Below are 17,405 nucleotides of genomic sequence, written 5' to 3' on the forward strand. Positions count from 1 at the left end.
GAAGACATGCTGTGACGGCGCCACTAACAGGAATAGGTTGAACTAAGTTTGAAAACAAGCGGGAAGGATGTATCTACACACTGTAAAACTTTTACACATGCAGAATGAAAACTGTAGTTTTACAAAAATAGTGTGCATTTCTTTCGGAGTGACCCTCGTAGAAACACGATGTCTCCCCTGTACGGGAATAGTGTTAATGGGATGTACGAGTGCAGGTACGATACATGAAGGACAAAATATGGGAGTCTGCGGTTGGCCGTGAGTTGTGCACGGATAGCCGAAGCAGTTAAGGCAATTGCTTGCGCAAAGCGGGAAATCCGGCTTCGAGTCCCGGCCCAGCAAAAATTTTCGCGGTCATCATTCAATTATACAGCTGGAGGTGTTTCATATTCGCAAATGCGAATACGTTTCATGCCTTTCACCTCTTGAATAAGGTCGTCTCTTTGGCATCTTTATCATTTATCACTGACCGGAGAAATTCAACAGTTTCAGAAGAGAAATACCCGGTAGAAACCACAAGGCCATTACAAAGTGGCTAAATAACTCCCAGAGAATCGTTTCAAGGACAGCGTACAGCGTTACACGAAGGACTGCCGCGCGGAGTGGCCGCGCGGTTTGAGGCGCCTTGTCACGGGTTGCGCGGCTCCTCCCGCTAGAGGTTCGAGTCCTCCCTCGGGCATGTATGTGTGTGTTGTTGTTAGTATAAGTTAGTTTAAGTAGTGTGTAAGTCTACGGACCGATGACCTCAGCAGTTTGGTCCCTTAGGAATTCACTCACACACACACACACACACACACACACACATACACACATACGAAGGACAGCTCGCAAAATTCGGAGAACCTACAGCCACAGTCAATTCCCAGAATACATTGCTCTTTCCTACAAGTAAATCCAACAAACAGCTCAGGGATAAAATTAGGGACATCAAAGGATACACAAGGGGTAATGGGGTGGGCAAACAATGGTAGTGACAAGTGTTCCCCGCTACGACTGCTTATGTGACAATGTAAGTATAGCGGAAGGCCACGCATATGATCCCCTAGTTAACAGCTGGGAACTACTTAATGTTTTCTCGCGTTCTAAGTGATGCAACATTTTAGAAAAGGCGACACGGCCTACTGCACCATTTTCAAGTGATGTCTCTCTATGAAATGCGTCAATGCATCGTGCCTTTGAAAAAAACACTGCCCTCGTGTCAACTATGATTAAATTTGACATGTGTACAATAAGGCAGAAGTCTTCCTCACATATATAGAAGAATGTAACACTTATGAAATAACTGCTGTCGAAACGATATCACTGCATAGGGAATTTCCGCAGGTGAGACAGATGGAGACAAGGTGGAAATTATTTGTGCATATGACATGGCTTCGATGGCAATTATTAAATGAAGTGCTAAGGTCTTCTACAAAAACGACGCAGACTCTTGTGTTATCATAAATATGAGATACATAAACAGGGTTGATATAAGGATAGTAGCCTCCTAAAAGAAACGTGTATTGATGCATATCATGGAGAGCTACCATGTGAAAATGACGTAAGTGGCGGAAATCGAGATCTTGGTGAAAAAAATGGTTCAAATGGCTCTGAGCACTATGGGACTCAACTGCTGAGGTCATTAGTCCCCTAGATCTTAGAACTAGTTAAACCTAACTAACCTAAGGACATCACAAACATCCATGCCCGAGGCAGGATTCGAACCTGCGACCGTAGCGGTCTCGCGGTTCCAGACTGCAGCGCCTTTAACCGCACGGCCACTTCGGCCGGCAAGATCTTGGTGAACAAATACATTTAATATAATAACGGTTAATATGGAAAAGTTATTCTTTCTAAAATGAAAACTAATCTTTCATCAGTGTGTATGTGAGATTGATAATTTGTGACAAAAATACATGCCCGATTATCAATTTACTTAAGCGAACATTTTCCTGTGATCATGTTACGTCAAATATTTATTTTTTATATTATTTCAGCAATTGTTATCTGTTTATATAAACAACAGTTCCTGTCGTTGACATTCGTAAATACGTTCTGACACTGAGTGATGTTGCGTCTCTATCGGCGAGAGAGCAAATATAACCTGTGTGAGATGCAACAATGCGTGGTTAACCACCTTTCGGCTCAACAATGACGATTACGGTTGCATGTGTGAGCGCGGGTCAGCCCAGTAGTAAGTAGTTAGAGGAACTCACTGTCTCGGCACCGTCGCCAGTTGTGAAATTCTGAGCTCCCATGCTTGCTTCCTTACTTCGTTGATAACTTACCCTCTCTTTATCGATTATGGATTAATTAGTACTATACGAGTATGAGCTGTGTTGACTTCACTAAGCACAACAGACTGAGATTTCGCTGCTTTGTTCTGCCCGAATGTTAACTTACAGTACAAAAGCTATGTTACGCGATTCGAATAAAATTTCAACATCACGAATTTCTGTCCATTATTGTTGTTATTGTTATTATTATTATTGTTATTTATACTTGGTCCAAAATGCGACTGTAGTATTTAGTACACTACTTGGGTACCTTTCGACTACTTCCTCTGATCGACAGTTCACGACCGACCAACCACTGCTGCGCTGGAGCGCACTCTAAATCAAGCCGACATAAAACTAATTGCTGAGCCCAGAGATGCTTAGCTGCGCATTGTCGCTCCTTACAGACGCCGTAATTGTTCTCGCATCGATCGAGATGCAGCGACAGTGACGTCACAATGAGGAATCTGAGTTAGTGTAGAAAGAGGGAGAGGGTGTGGAGAGGCGGCATTACAGCTACTCACATGACCACCTATTTGACATCCAGTGCTTTCTGTTTCTACACATTAAGAAGTTAACCTGTGCTCATCCATATCTTCCTGGATCTTTGGTAATGTGATGAAAGCTGGGTGCCTTGCGTTATGGCATAGCCTCTGTCTTTTCTTCTCCCTTGGAATCCAGCAAAGAGCTTTTCAGTCCATCTACCGATCTACCGTCCATTTGGCTGGCGCCATCCTTCCGCCTGGCTACGAGTCATTTTCATCGCGGCAACAGCTTCTTCTTCCTCTTCCTCTTCCTCCTCCTCCTCCTCCTCCTCTTCCTCCACCACCACTTTGACAGTTGTGATTTGTTGAGCGAGCAGAACAATCCGTTACTTTTCTGCTGAGGAGTAATCCCTAGTGGCATAGATCATACCATTTCCAGCCTTCTGCTACACAAGGAAACCAGTATGACGGCGGCAACTTCACTTCAGAGTTCAGAGTGTTCTCGTAATGACGTTCAGTAAATACAGAGCTGTTTCACAGCAAACACACGCCTCACTTGCATCAGTGCAGATAACAGTTTCAGATAAAAGAACAAAGAATGGGCTGTATCAGCTTTTTAAGCTAGCTAGCCTGCTTAAGAAACACAGAAGACAGCTACGCAGTGTGTTAAGTGGATGTTCACGCAAGAGCTGCTACTTAGTTGGATGTTATGTCGTGACGTACACTGCACGGAAGCACTTGGATAATGGGAATAGTGCTGAGATCACCAATTGTTAGCTCAATGAGCTTCCAAGGAGCGGCAACACTCTAAAAATTCATATCAGCTAATTAAACCTGTTCCTCTTATGTCTGTGAGTGAAATCTTATGTGACTTAACTGCTAAGGTCATCAGTCCCTAAGCTTACACACTACTTAACCTAAATGATCCCTTAGGATCATTTACACACACATCCATGCCCGAGGGAGGACTCGAACCTCCGCCGGGACCAGCCGCACAGTTCATGACTGCAGCCCCTTTGACCGCTCGGCTAATCCCGCGCGGCCCTAATGTCTGTACACCCTCTCCAAATTTACCGGAGATTCTACGAAACGCCGTCGAGCTTCCTAAGCCAATGCAAGGGAAATCCTGACATCCACTTCTCGGTGGTGGAGGAAGCGGTTAACGGATGCAAGAAGCAAGAGTGGCCGGAGATAAGGGGACGCTCCTTTACCGAGGCAACTGCCCCCTAGAAGGGCTCAAGAGAGGATACTTCCTTGTCCTCGAAATGGGGAAACTGTTCCTAAGGCGGATGACCTAGCACTGTCGAAGGTACGAGATGGGGAAGATCAGAAGGAAACTGCTCCACAAGAGATCCGGTGGGTACATCTTGCTTTGCAGCAAAGGAGAAGAACTTCTGATCTTTGGACTGTGATTTAAGAACAAGAATGCTTGTAAAATAGATAAATCCATCCCCAAACCGAATTTTGGTTTGAACACTACTAGACTTTACTGGGCATGGTCCTATTGACGGTAATGTGGACCGTAGCCAACTTGTGGCTGTGGCTGTCCCCTGTCTTCGAGGTCCCCGTGACTTCGACAAGATAACGAATGACCGCATGTTGCCTGTGTTGTCCCCACCTACCTCCCTAAGGCGGTGTTCGACTGTTGCCCGGGTCACCCGTTCTCGAGAGACCTGCACCTAACTCTACCCACTAAGCTGTGGCATAGAGTTGACGCAGCATGATGTAACGTACTCGTATAAATGTTATCCATTCTCAGTTCAACTCCATGCCTTGCCAGGTTACAGCCATTGTTGATGACTGTAGTGGCAGCTCTGTGTACTAAAATTCGCATATGTACCTCAAGACACCCATAAATTAAAAAACGGATTATTCCTGTTTTTCTGTATCGATACAAAAATAAGATACTTAACCTGTTTTAATGCTTTTTTAGTTAGTTTTCCTAAAAAATGTATACACAGGGTAATTCCGTGATTATGCTGCAGACTTTCGGGGATGGGGAAGAAAGGTAAATGTATCACTTTAAGGGACCCTGGTCCAGAAACGACCGAGTCTAAAATTGTAAGCGAAAATCGTTCCGATACCTCTCACAATGGAATAAGTGTACTGGCGCTGTTGTTGCTGAGATTGTGGGGTAGGTAGCTCCCAGATACGGTGGTATGGACCATAACAAGGAAAAAAGTGCAGTAAACATAGGATCTACTATTCATACCTTTAAGAACTATGAGCACTTTTTCATCTTCGCTACTGTGAAATGTCGCTTCTACTGAAAAAGTGCCTGTACCTCTTCAAGTATGCATTTTAGAACCCACGTTTGCAAGACTTTTTCCTTGTTTTGGTTCTTATACCATCTCTGAAAGTGGTCTACCGTACAACCTTGCCGGCCGCTATGGCCGAGCGGTTCTACGCGCTTCAGTCTCGAGCCGCGGGACCGCTACGGTCGCAGGTTCGAATCCTGCCTCGGGCATGGATGTATGTTTTGTCCTTAGGTTAGTTAGGTTTAATTAGTTCTAAGTTCTAGGGGACTGATGACCTCAGCAGTTAAGTCCCATAGTGCTCAGAGCCATTTGAACCTACAACCTTAGTAAAGTTTGTAATTCTTTCTTTCTAACCGAGCAGGGTGGCGCAGCGGTTAAACATTGGACTCGCATTCGGGAGGACGACGGTTCAATCCCGCGTCCGGCCATCCTGATTTAGGTTTTCCATGATTTCCCTAAATCACTCCAGGCAACTGCCGGGATGGTTCCTCTGAAAGGGCACGGCCGACTTCCTTCCCAATCCTTCCCTAATCCGATGAGACCGATGACCACGCTGTCTGGTCTCCTTCCCCAAACCAACCATCTTTCTTTCTTTCTTTCTTTCACTTGTGCCTTTTGCTGCAGTTAGGCAGGGTCAGTATGGTTAATCGGATTTGGTAATGTTAGTGGAAGGGGTGGCCGGATACCCTTCCTGCTGCCACCCTGTACCCCCCGGGACGGAATTAGTGTACCCCAACTGTCTGCGAGCAGTGTAATCCATGGAATGGTACGAAAGTGTTCAAATGTCTGCGAGCCGTGTAACTGAGGCGGGATGTGGGGACCAGCACGGTGTTCACCCAGGAGGATGTGGAAAACCGCCTAAAAACTACAATCAGGCTGGCCAGCACACCGGCCGTCGTCGTTAATCCGCCAGGCGGATTCGATCCGGGGCCGGCGCGCCTACCCGAGTCCAGGCAGCAGCACGTTAGCGCTCTCGGCTAACCTGGTGGATCTTAGTAAAGTTTGTAAAATCAGCCCGAAATAACAGTATCTCTGAAACTTCAGTCTACACTTGACAGGGTGGGCATGACAAAAGGGTACTATGTAAACATAAACTAAAACGGGGCTTAGTATTGACATATCCACAGTTTTCAGGGTGTCTAGGCTCATCTTTGACACTCCCAATAAGCTGTAAGTCCAGATTTCGTTAAATACAACAACAGAAGCGTCGGGTAATTTTCTGAATGAAACTGAACTATGTAGGTCTTCCAGAAGGATCGATATGTACAAAAGATCATTTGCCTCTCTCTTTATGTCTCAAAAAGGCATGTGCCCTGTTAAATACACATATAACTCGGAGTTTCTTCGTGTGCACGCGCAATTAATCAGATGGCCATTGTCAAATGCAATGGATAAGCCAAATGGTGCTACAATTTTGTCATACACAAATGCTTCTCCCGTTGCAAAATTTAAAATGTGCTACTGAAAGAAAAAGAGGTCTTCAAGTGTCATTGTAGCATACAGCTATCGAAATTTGATCCAGATAAACTGAACTGAATAGTGGAACTTCCTGGCAGATTAAAACTGTGTGCCGGGCCGAGACTCGAACTCGGGACCTTTGCCTTTCGCGGGCAAGTGTTATGCCAACTGAGCTACAAGGTTCGCAGGAGAGCTTCTGTAAAGTTTGGAAGGTAGGAGGCGAGGTACTGGCAGAACTAAAGCTGTGGGGACGGGGCGTGAGTCGTGCTTGGGTAGCTCAGTTGGCAGAGCACTTGCCTGCGAAAGGCAAAGGTCCCGAGTTCGAGTCTCGGCCCGGCACACAGTTTTAATCTGCCAGGAAGTTTCATATCAGCGCACACTCCGCTGCAGAGTGAAAAATCTCATTCTGAACTGAATAGTGCTTGGCTATATTCAGTTCCTAACGACTCGATGAAAACGGAACGTTATAAAAAATGTTCAAATGTGTGTGAAATCTTATGGGACTTAACTGCTAAGGTCATCAGTCCCTAAGCTTACACACTAATTAACCTAAATTATCCTAGGGACGAACACACACACCCGTGCCCGAGGGAGGACTCGAACCTCCGCCGGGACCAGCCGCACAGTCTATGACTGCTGCGCCTTTGACCGCTCGGCTAATCCCGCGCGGCCGGAACGTTATATATGATATAATACAGAGCTACTACTGAGTTTCACCACGCAACACTTTCTAGGTAAACGTGTAGACGTGTGCTAAGTCGGACTCAAAGGTATTTTACAAGTCCCTTATTCATGGGGGAAAATGTACCAATAAAGCGGAAAATCAAACTCGTAACAGTTTCCCTAATGACGTTGGTCAATCATAACTGGCTGAACACAGACATATATGGGGAAAACAAATTACTGCTTGCACATAAGTTAACGACATACGCCAAGCAGGTTCTAAAGAAGGAAACCTGTGCGCGTCGGCGTTCTCTCGTTTGCACGGCCAACACGACGCGACGCAACGCTCCCCCCGAGAGCAGCTTTCTCCGCTTTTTTCTCGTCTCGTACCGGTCCATCTGACGGCCACTTTCACTCTGGCCGAGACCTCTGCGCGCCTGCTAAGGCCGTGGAACTTCCGAAGAGGCCCGCGACTCACCTTGCTCGGCAGCGGCGTGTTGCTGCGGCGACCGCATCGCGCGCCTGCGCACCAACTTGCAGAGCCGGTGCGCGCCTGCGCAGTACCGACGGCGCACTGGCGCTCTCTCCGAAGCGCTCGCTACAACGTACGTCCGACCGCGGCGCACTCCCCAAGCAGACTACACTGGTCAGAGCAAACGGCGCGGCGCCGCGTCGCGTGGCGTGGCGGGCAGCGCTCTCTGTCATAATATCTTTGGCACTGGCTGGCGCGCGAGACAGGAAGTCCGCGCGCGCCTTCGGGTCGGCCAGCTTCCTGCTATTGTAGCGGCCACTAGTGCCCCACTGCGCGCTCCTTCTCGCCAACTTTTTGCACCGTAACAATTCTGGAACCTGAGGAAGTGCATCGTCCACGCTCGAAACACGTAATGAGGCACTACAGGAAGCTTACCTGAGCAATTCCAACCCAGACTCGTTTGCGATTTCGTCGCCAAAGTTACAATGAACACTGCAAGGCAAAACCGTTATTGTTGTTGTTGTTGTTGTTGTTGTTGTTGTGGTCTTCAGTCCTGAGACTGGTTTGATGCAGCTCTCCATGCTACTCTATCCTGTGCAAGTTTCTTCATCTCCCAGTACCCAGTGCGGCCTACATCCTTCTGAGTCTGCTTAGTGTATTCATCTCTTGGTCTCCCTCTACAATTTTTACCCTCTATGCTGCCCTCCAATACTCAATTGGTGATCCCTCGATGTCTCAGAACGTGTCCTACCAACCGATCCCTTCTTCTAGTCAAGTTGTGCCACAAGCTCCTCTTCTCCCCAATTCTATTTAATATCTCATCAATAGTTATGTGATCTACCCATCTAATCTTCAGCATTCTTCTGTAGCACCACATTTCGAAAGCTTCTATTCTCTTCTTGTCTAAACTATTTATCGCCCATGTTTCACTTCCATACATGGCTACACTCCATACAAATACTTTCAGAAACGCCTTCCTGACACTTAAATCCATACTCGATGTTAACCAATTTCTCTTCTTCAGAAACGCTTTCCTTGCCATTACCAGTCTACATTTTATATCCTCTCTACTTTGACCATGATCAGTTACTTTGCTCCCCAAATAGCAAAACTTCTTTACTACTTTAAGTGTCTCATTTCCTAATCTAATTCCCTCAGCATCGCCCGACTTAATTCGACTACATTCCAAAACCGTACCCAGGATACTAGGAGGGGAGGGGGAGGGGAAACTCAGAGTAGTTTCGCAATGAATGGCGAAAAAGTTTTTAGATTCCACGACAGAAGTTTCTGGCTGCACTTGCTGCTAGAAAGTACCCATTAATGATCTGCCTTTCTTCAAATTGATGCTGAATCTACGCAAAAAACTTGTTTCTAGGTAAGGAGGGAGGGAGGAGTGTGATGGCACATGCCCTATCCTGCAACTCGCTGGCTACACCGGAAGTATAGTCGAAAGTATCAGAGGTGTGTTCTATATAATGATAAAATTCAAAAGTTAGTACGTCATATTATATAGATAGATGCTGAAGAATCCGTTCGGCATACTATGTATACAGTAACACTGTCTTTTGGTACTTAAAAATCCTTCTTAATAACACGTTGTATTGTCCAACTGCAACTGGGTTAGAAAACAGTGGACAACATCGCAGCCATGTGCTTCGTATCTTTTGCATTAAATCTACTCCACAAACTAGCTTAAGGTATGTATGGACCAGAGATGAATGACGTTCGACCCTCAGGTAAACAGTAGTGTGTTGCTTGTCGCACCTTCCACCTAGGAGTAGTTTCCCACCTTTCGTAACATTCTTTCTACAGTCATTAAAGTATAGAGCGTAGCAAATATTTAGACTCAAAACTGAACAGACTATAGGGGTACTAAAACTACTTTGGGACCAGACAACAATGGTCAGAAATCAAATTTTCTAGTGGGACGAGGTCTTCAATGAGTAATACAAGTGAGGGATCTGTATGTAAACTGCTTATGTGTCATAGTGGACAATTACCTGCCGCATCAACGTTGCCCGCGCGGGATTAGCCGAGCGGTCTGGGGCGCTGCAGTCATGGACTGTGCGGCTGATCCCGGCGGAGGTTCGAGTCCTCCCTCGGGCATCGGTGTGTTTGTTTGTCCTTAGGATGATTTAGGTTAAGTAGTGTGTAAGTTTAGCGACTGATGACCTTAGCAATAAGTCCCATAAGATTTCACACACATTTGAACATTTTCGCATCAACGTTGATGGCGCTGCCTTGACAACAGTCCACAATCGTCTGTGCCTTGTCCATGGGGAGGTTTACGAGCTTTACAGTTAATGTCGACGATGGAGCTCTATTCGTTTCAGAAACTTGAAGACATGCATTTAATGCAGCAGGATCCAATGTCCGCAGAGCTTGTATTTTTTCGGGAATCCTTCGCCCAGCACAAGGTGCCAAGTGACTGGAAAAAAGCGCAGGTGACTCCAATATACAAGAAGGGTAAAAGAACGGACTCGCAAAATTAGACACGAATATCCCTAACTTCTGTTTGCTCCAGAATGCGTGAACGTATTCTGTTTGAATATAATAAACATTCCTGAGGCAGAGAAGCTTATGTCCACGAATCACCATTCGCTAGTGCGAAACTCTGCTTGTCGTTTCCCCACATGATATACAGCGAACTATGGATGAAGAGCAACAGGCGGATGCCATATTTGTAGATTTCCGGAAAACATTTGACACAGTGCCCCACTGCAGGCCGTTAACGAAGGTACGAGCATATGGGATAAGTACACTGATATGTGAGTGGCCCGAAGGCTTCTTAAATAATAGAACCGGTTATGTTGTCCTCGAAAGCGAGTGTTCATCAGAGACAAGGGTATCGTCAGGAGTGCCCCAGGAAAGTGTGATAGGGCCAATGTTGTTCTCCGTATACATAAATGAGATGGGCGACAGGGTTGGGCAGCAATCTGCAGTTGTTTGCTGATGATGCTGTGGTGTACAGTAAGGGGTCGAAGTTGAGTGACTGTGGGAAGATAGAAGACGACTTAGACAAAATTTCCAGTTGGTGTGGTGAATGGCAGCTAGCCCTAAATGTTTAAAAATGTGAGTTAATGCGGGTGAGTAGGAAGACCAAACCTACAATGTTCGGATGCAGTATTCATAGTGTCCAGCTTGATACGGGTTCAAATGGTTCAAATGGCTCTGAGAACTATGGGACTCAACTGCTGTGGTCATAAGTCCCCTAGAACTTAGAACTACTTAAACCTAACTAACCTAAGGACATCACACACATCCATGCCCGAGGCAGGATTCGAACCTGCGACCGTAGCGGTCGTGCGGTTCCAGACTGTAGCGCCTTTAACCGCTCGGCCACTTCGGCCGGCGCTTGATACAGTGAAGTCATTTAAATCTCTGGGCGTAACGTTACAAGCCGATATGAAATGGGACAAGCATGTGAGAACTGTGACAGGGAAGGCGACTGGTCGACTTTGGTTTATTGGGAGAATTTTAGGAAAGAGTGGTTCACCTGTAAAGGAGTCCGCATGTAGGACTCTGGTGCGACCTATTCTTGCGTATTGCTCGAATGTCTGGGATCCGTACCAGGTCGGATTCAAGGAAGATATCGAAACAGTTGAGAGGCGGGCTGCTAGATTTGTTACGGAGATGCTTCGAACTCAAATGGGAATCCCTGGAGTGCAGGCGATGTTCTTCTCGAGAAACAATATTGAGAAAATTTAGAGAATCGGCATTTGAAGCTGACTGCAGAACGATTCTACTACCACCAACATACACATTCGGCGTAAGGACCAAGAAGATAAGATATGAGAAATTAAGGCTCATACGGAGTCATATAGGCAGTCGTTTTCCCGTCGCTCTATTTCCGAGTGGAACAGGAAAGGAAATGGCTAGTAGTGATACAAGGTACCCTCGGCCATGCACAGTACGGTGGCTTGTGGAGTATCTATGTAGATGTAGGTAGAGATGAAGCGAAAACACTTTACACTCTGCGATCTTAAGTATCCGGATACTCCTATGTAATGCGGGACTTAGCACTTGACGTCGCGACAGGCGGACCAACCATTATAAATGGCGGCAGGGAACACTGCCAGTAGAGAAGCAGTACTAGCAGAGTGGATAGGTCAAGAGGGCTCAGCGACTTCGAACGTCAACTACTCACTGGACGTCAACTAAGTAACACATCCGTCAGGGACGTCCGAACCGTTGTGAAGCTCCCAAAGTTGCCATTCGGTGGTGTGCTTGTGAAGTGGAACGTGACGGAAGAACCACAGCTAAAACCAGACCAGTAATCACGAACAGGGACCATCGAACGTTGCGAAGGATGAAGGTAAAAAAATTGCATGAAATCTGCGGAACCTGTGAGGTACGAAGTCCAGTTAGTAGGGAGTTAAAACTGGATGGTCGAGCAAGCTCCGCATAAGCCACGCATTTCTGTACTCAGTGGTAAACGACGCTTCAGGTGGTGTAAACAGCCACACCAGTGGACAGTGGACGATTGAAAACGAATGATTTAGGGTGAGGAATTACGCTGTATCCTGTCGCAACCCAAATGAAGGATTTGGGCTTGTGGAATGCTATGAGAACATTACTTGGCATCATGTGCAGAGCCAACAGCGGTCCTCTTATTGGGCTTAATAGTTTGTGCACAATAATACTCCTGGAATGGAACTGCCGTGACCCGAGTCCCGACCTGAACCCAGGGCAACACCTTTGGGATGAGTCAAAATGTCGACTTACCTTCTCTGGCATCAGGTCCTGGCGAAGAATGGACTGTCATTCCTCGACAGACATTGGCGCACCTCACTGAAAGTGTATTCAGCGGAGCTCAACCATCATGTAGTATAGGGTGGAGGCACGCCGTAGTAATTGTTACTAATACATGCGTCCCCCGCCCGGGCCCCCGGGTTCGATTCCCGGCGGGGTCAGGGATTTTCTCTGCCTCGTGATGACTGGGTGTTGTGTGATGTCCTTAGGTTAGTTAGGTTTAAGTAGTTCTAAGTTCTAGGGGACTGATGACTATAGATGTTAAGTCCCATAGTGCTCAGAGCCATTTGAACCATTTTGAACTAATACATGTCCGGATTCTTTTGATGAGGCAGTATTTTTAATCAGTACTAGTTGTTCAGCAGCGTTCTTGGCATGCAGACGAGTTTAGGTGTGCGTGTTTCGATATAATCGTGATGGAACGACACACATTTCGATACAATGTTCAGTTTAATTATTCGTGACGTTGTTGAAGTGTACCGTAAGTTTCGGTGTGAAATGGTTCAAATGGCTCTGAGCACTATGGGACTCAACATCTGAGTCCATCAGTATCCTAGACTCAGACCTTGACTTGACCTAAGGACATCACACACATCCATGCCCGAGGCAAGATTCGAACCTGCGACCGGCCGGCTTTCGGTGAGAAGTAATTCGCTATGTGTTGTGGCATGCGGTACTTTTCTAAATTGAAGTGTATCTCCAACTGGTTTTTGGAGAAGGAACAATACCAACAACAAACAATTCATTTTGTGGCCCGTTGTTATTTGTTGTCAATTAAATCCTTCATTGTCGAATCGTAAGATGCTTCTGAAGCAACACGCATGATTAGCCGACTGTAGAATCTGATTCGGACAGGGAAGGATAATCTACTGCAGTCGATAATATATTAGTGGCAGTGTTAACACGGTCCACATTAGCATTTACTATGACCTTTATTTGTACTATAAGGTGTGAGTAGTTGTTGTTGCTGCTGTTGTTGTTGTCTTCAGTCCGAATGCTATCTGATGCAGTGTTCAATCCCATGCAAGTCTTTCGGTCCTGCACGGATACCGCAGTCCACATCCACATCAACATCAACATGATTACTGTAGTCAACCTTTGATCCACCTGTACGATATTTACCTGGCTCGCTCTGCTCCAGAATAATAAATTAACTGTTCCTGAATACCTCAGGATGTGTCCTGCAAATGTGTCCCGTCTTTTAGTCAAGTTGCGTCAGAAGGTATTTTCTCATAATTCGATGCAGTATCTCTTCATTACTAATTCTAAGTAAACAACTAACCTTCAGCGTTCTTACGAAACAACATATTTCATATAAAAAGCATCTATTCTCCTTTTATCTCAACTGTTTTGCTTACCACGTTTCACTTGTAAATGAGGCTACGCTGCAGAACAGTACTTTCAGGCAAGACTTTCTACTGCTTATATTTCTGTTAGATCTAAATAAAATTATATAGAAAAAACTTTTATTGCTATTTCTCCAGTCCGCATTTTATGTGCAGTTTTCTTCAGTCATCACCAGTTATACTGGTCCCAAATAGCAGCACTCGTCGACCACTTTTGGTGTTTATTTTCTCAGTCTACGCTCCTGGCCATTAAAATGCAGATGATAAACGGGTATTCATTGGACAAATATATTATACTAGAACTGACAAGTGATCACATTTTCACGCAATTTCGGTGCATAGATCCTGAGAAATCAGTACCCAGAACAACCACCTCTTGCCGTAATAACGGCCTTCATATGCCTCGGCATTGAGTGAAACAGAGCTTGGATGGCGTGTACAGGTACAGCTGCCCATGCAGCTTCAACACGATACCACAGTTCATCAAGAGTAGTTACTGGCGTATTGTGACGAGCCAGTTGCTCGACCACCATTGACCAGCCGCATTCAATTGGTGAGAGATCTGGAGAATGTGCTGGCCAGGGCAGCAGTCGAACATTTTCTGTATCCAGAAAGGCCCGTGCAGGACCTGCAACATGCGGTCGTGCATTATCCTGCTGAAATGTAGGGTTTCGCAGGGATCGAATGAAGGGTAGAGCCACGGGTCGTAACACATCTGAAATGTAAGATCCACTGTTCAAAGTGCCGTCAATACGAACAAGAGGTGACCGAGACGTGTAACCAATGGCGCCCCATACCATGACGTCGGGTGATACGCCAGTATGGCGATGGCGAATACACGTTTCCAACGTGCGTTCACAGCGATGTCGCCAAACACGGATACGACCATCATTATGCTGTAAACAGAACCTGCATTCATCCGCAAAAAATGACGTTTTGCCATTCGTGCACCCAGGTTCGTCGTTGAGTACAGCATCGCAGGCGCTCCTGTCTGTGATGCAGCGTCAAGGGTAACCGCAGCCATTGTCTCCGAGCAGATAGTCCATGCTGCTGCAAACGTCGTCGAACTGTTCGTGCAGATGGTTGTTGTCTCGCTAATGTCGCCATCTGTTGACTCACGGATCGAGACGTGGCTGCACGATCTGTTGCAGCCATGCGGATAAGATGCCTGTCATCTCGACTGCTAGTGATGCGAGGCCGTTTGGATCCAGCACGGCGTTTCGTATTACCCTCCTGAACCCATCGATTCCATATTTTGCTAACATTCATTGGATCTCGACCAACGCGAGCAGCATTGTCGCGATATGATAAACCGCAATCGCGATAGGCTACAATCCGACCTTTATCAAAGTCGGAAACGTTATGGTACGCATTTCTCCTCCTTACACGAGGCATCAGAACAACGTTTCACCAGGCAACGCCGGTCAACTGCTGTTTGCGTATGAGGAATCGGTTGGAAACTTTCCTTATGTCAGCACGTTGTAGGTGTCGCCACCGGCGCCAACCTTGTGTGAATGCTCTGCAAAGCTAATCATTTGCATATCACAGCATCTTCTTCCTGTCGGTTAAATTTCGCGTCTGTAGCACATTATCTTCGTGGTGTAGCAATTTTAATGGCCAGTAGTGTACATGTCTGCAGCCCTCTGCCGCTAGAGGACTCTGAATTGTAGCGTGTAACATGGCGGTGTGTGACGTAAATATGTCAGCGTGTGAGAAAAAGCGTGCTGTAACCGAGTTTCGAAACGGAAGAGTTCGTCCTCATATGTTGAACCTTCTCTTTCAACGTAACAATGCCAGACCACACACGACGCCTGAGTTCACAGTCGTCGGTCATCCTCCGTACAGTCCCATCCGATTTTCATCTGTTAAAAAGTTAAAGAACACCTTCGAGGACTTCGTTTTGATGTTCTTTGATGGAGCGGTGCAAGCGGTGGTGAGGTGGTTCCGTCAGCAAAATGAAACATTCTACAGTGACGGTATCAAAAATCTGGTCTCTCATTGGGAGAAATATGTTGATCGCCAGCGTCACTATGTTGAGAAATAAAAAAGTACACATGAAGAATGTTGTTGTTGTTGTGGTCTTCAGTCCTGAGACTGGTTTGATGCAGCTCTCTATGCTACTCTATCCTGTGCAAGCTTCCTCATCTCCCAGTACTTACTCCAACCTACAGCCTTCTAAATCTGCTTAGTGCATTCATCTCTTGGTCTCCCTCTACGATTTTTACCCTCCACGCTGCCCTCCAATGCTAAATTTGTGATCCCTTGATGCCTCAGGACATATCCTACTAACCGATCCCTTCTTCTAGTCAAGTTGTGCCACAAACTTCTCTTCTCCCCAATCCTATTCAATACCTCCTCATTAGTTACGTGATCTACCCATCTAATCTTCAGCATTCTTCTGTAGCACCACATTCCGAAAGTTTCTATTCTCTTCTTGTCCAAACTATTTATCGTCCATGTTTCACTTCCATACATGGCTGCACTCCATACAAATACTTTCAGAAACGACTTCCTGACACTTAAATCTATACTCGATGTTAACAAATTTCTCTTCTTCAGAAACGCTTTCCTTGCCATTGCCAGTCTACATTTTATATCTTCTCTACTTCGACCATCATCAGTTATTTTGCTCCCCAAATTGAAAAACTCTTTTGCTACTTTAAGTGTCTCATTTCCTAATCTAATCCCCTCAGCATCACCCGATTTAATTCGACTACATTCCATTATCCTCGTTTTGCTTTTGTTGATGTTCATCTTATATCCTCCTTTCAAGACACTGTCCATTCCGTTCAACAGCTTTTCCAAGTCCTTTGCTGTCTCTGACAGAATTACAATGTCATCGGCGAACCTCAAAGTTTTTATTTCTTCTCCATGGGTTTTAATACCTACTCCGAATTTTTCTTTTGTTTCCTTTACTGCTTGCTCAATATACAGATTGAATAACATCGGGCAGAGGCTACAACCCTGTCTCACTCCCTTCCCACCCACTGCTTCCCTTTCATGCCCCTCGGCTCTTATAACTGCCATCTGGTTTCTGTACAAGTTGTAAATAGCCTTTCGCTCCCTGTCTTTTACCCCTGCCACCTTCAGAATTTGAAAGAGAGTATTTCATTCAACATTGTCAAAAGCTTTCTCTAAGTCTACAAATGCTAGAAACGTAGGGTTGCCTATCCTTAATCTAGCTTCTAAGATAAGTCGTAAGGTAAGTATTGCCTCACGTGTTCCAATATTTCTACGGAATCCAAACTGATGCTCCCCGAGGTCGGCTTGTACCAGTTTATCCATTCGTCTGTAAAGAATACATGAAGAATAAAGATGTAGAAAGTTAATAGCGTTTGTTATTACTTTAAAAACCTTTAAGGGTCTTAACATAAAAAATGCGGAGGCATTATCTTTTCAGCAGCCCTCGTACATTCCTTATCGTAAATTTCTCAGGTTTCGGATGTCCTATCATTCATATGCCGTGAAGATTTGAGGCGTTCACTATAAACGATGTTGTATTATTGATCACTCCCTGGAACGACGTTTTTCAAACCGATATTTAAGGCCACAGGCGAAAGAAGCCGTGAACTCGGCATTCCGAAGAACCGACGCTACACCAACAAGACGGAAAGTGACAAAGGTTTAAGGAAAAGAAGTAATTTAATACGCGTCACCGTAGGAAACGAGACGGCAGTGCAGTCTGTTGGAAATGGAAATGATCGTATGGCATTGTT

The 17,405-nt window shown here is 45.7% G+C and overlaps 1 protein-coding gene across 4 annotated transcripts in view; it reads right to left on the reverse strand.

Moving 5' to 3' along the window:
• The window catches only part of LOC126456881 (phosphoinositide 3-kinase adapter protein 1), a 474,593-nt gene that overhangs the window by 122,913 nt on the left and 334,275 nt on the right, over nucleotides 1-17,405 (reverse strand). For 2 of the 4 annotated variants that reach the window (XM_050092702.1, XM_050092703.1), the window contains exon 1: nucleotides 7,598-7,742. The exons of the other annotated variants lie outside the window; for them this stretch is intronic. In XM_050092702.1, the coding sequence (XP_049948659.1) occupies nucleotides 7,598-7,634 (37 nt within the window). In that variant the 5' untranslated portion in view covers nucleotides 7,635-7,742. Of the gene's footprint in view, nucleotides 1-7,597; nucleotides 7,743-17,405 lie in introns of those variants that run through there. 4 annotated transcript variants of the gene reach the window in all.

This window comes from Schistocerca serialis, chromosome 2 (assembly GCF_023864345.2).
Source record: "Schistocerca serialis cubense isolate TAMUIC-IGC-003099 chromosome 2, iqSchSeri2.2, whole genome shotgun sequence".
NCBI classification, from domain to species: Eukaryota; Metazoa; Arthropoda; class Insecta; order Orthoptera; family Acrididae; genus Schistocerca; species Schistocerca serialis.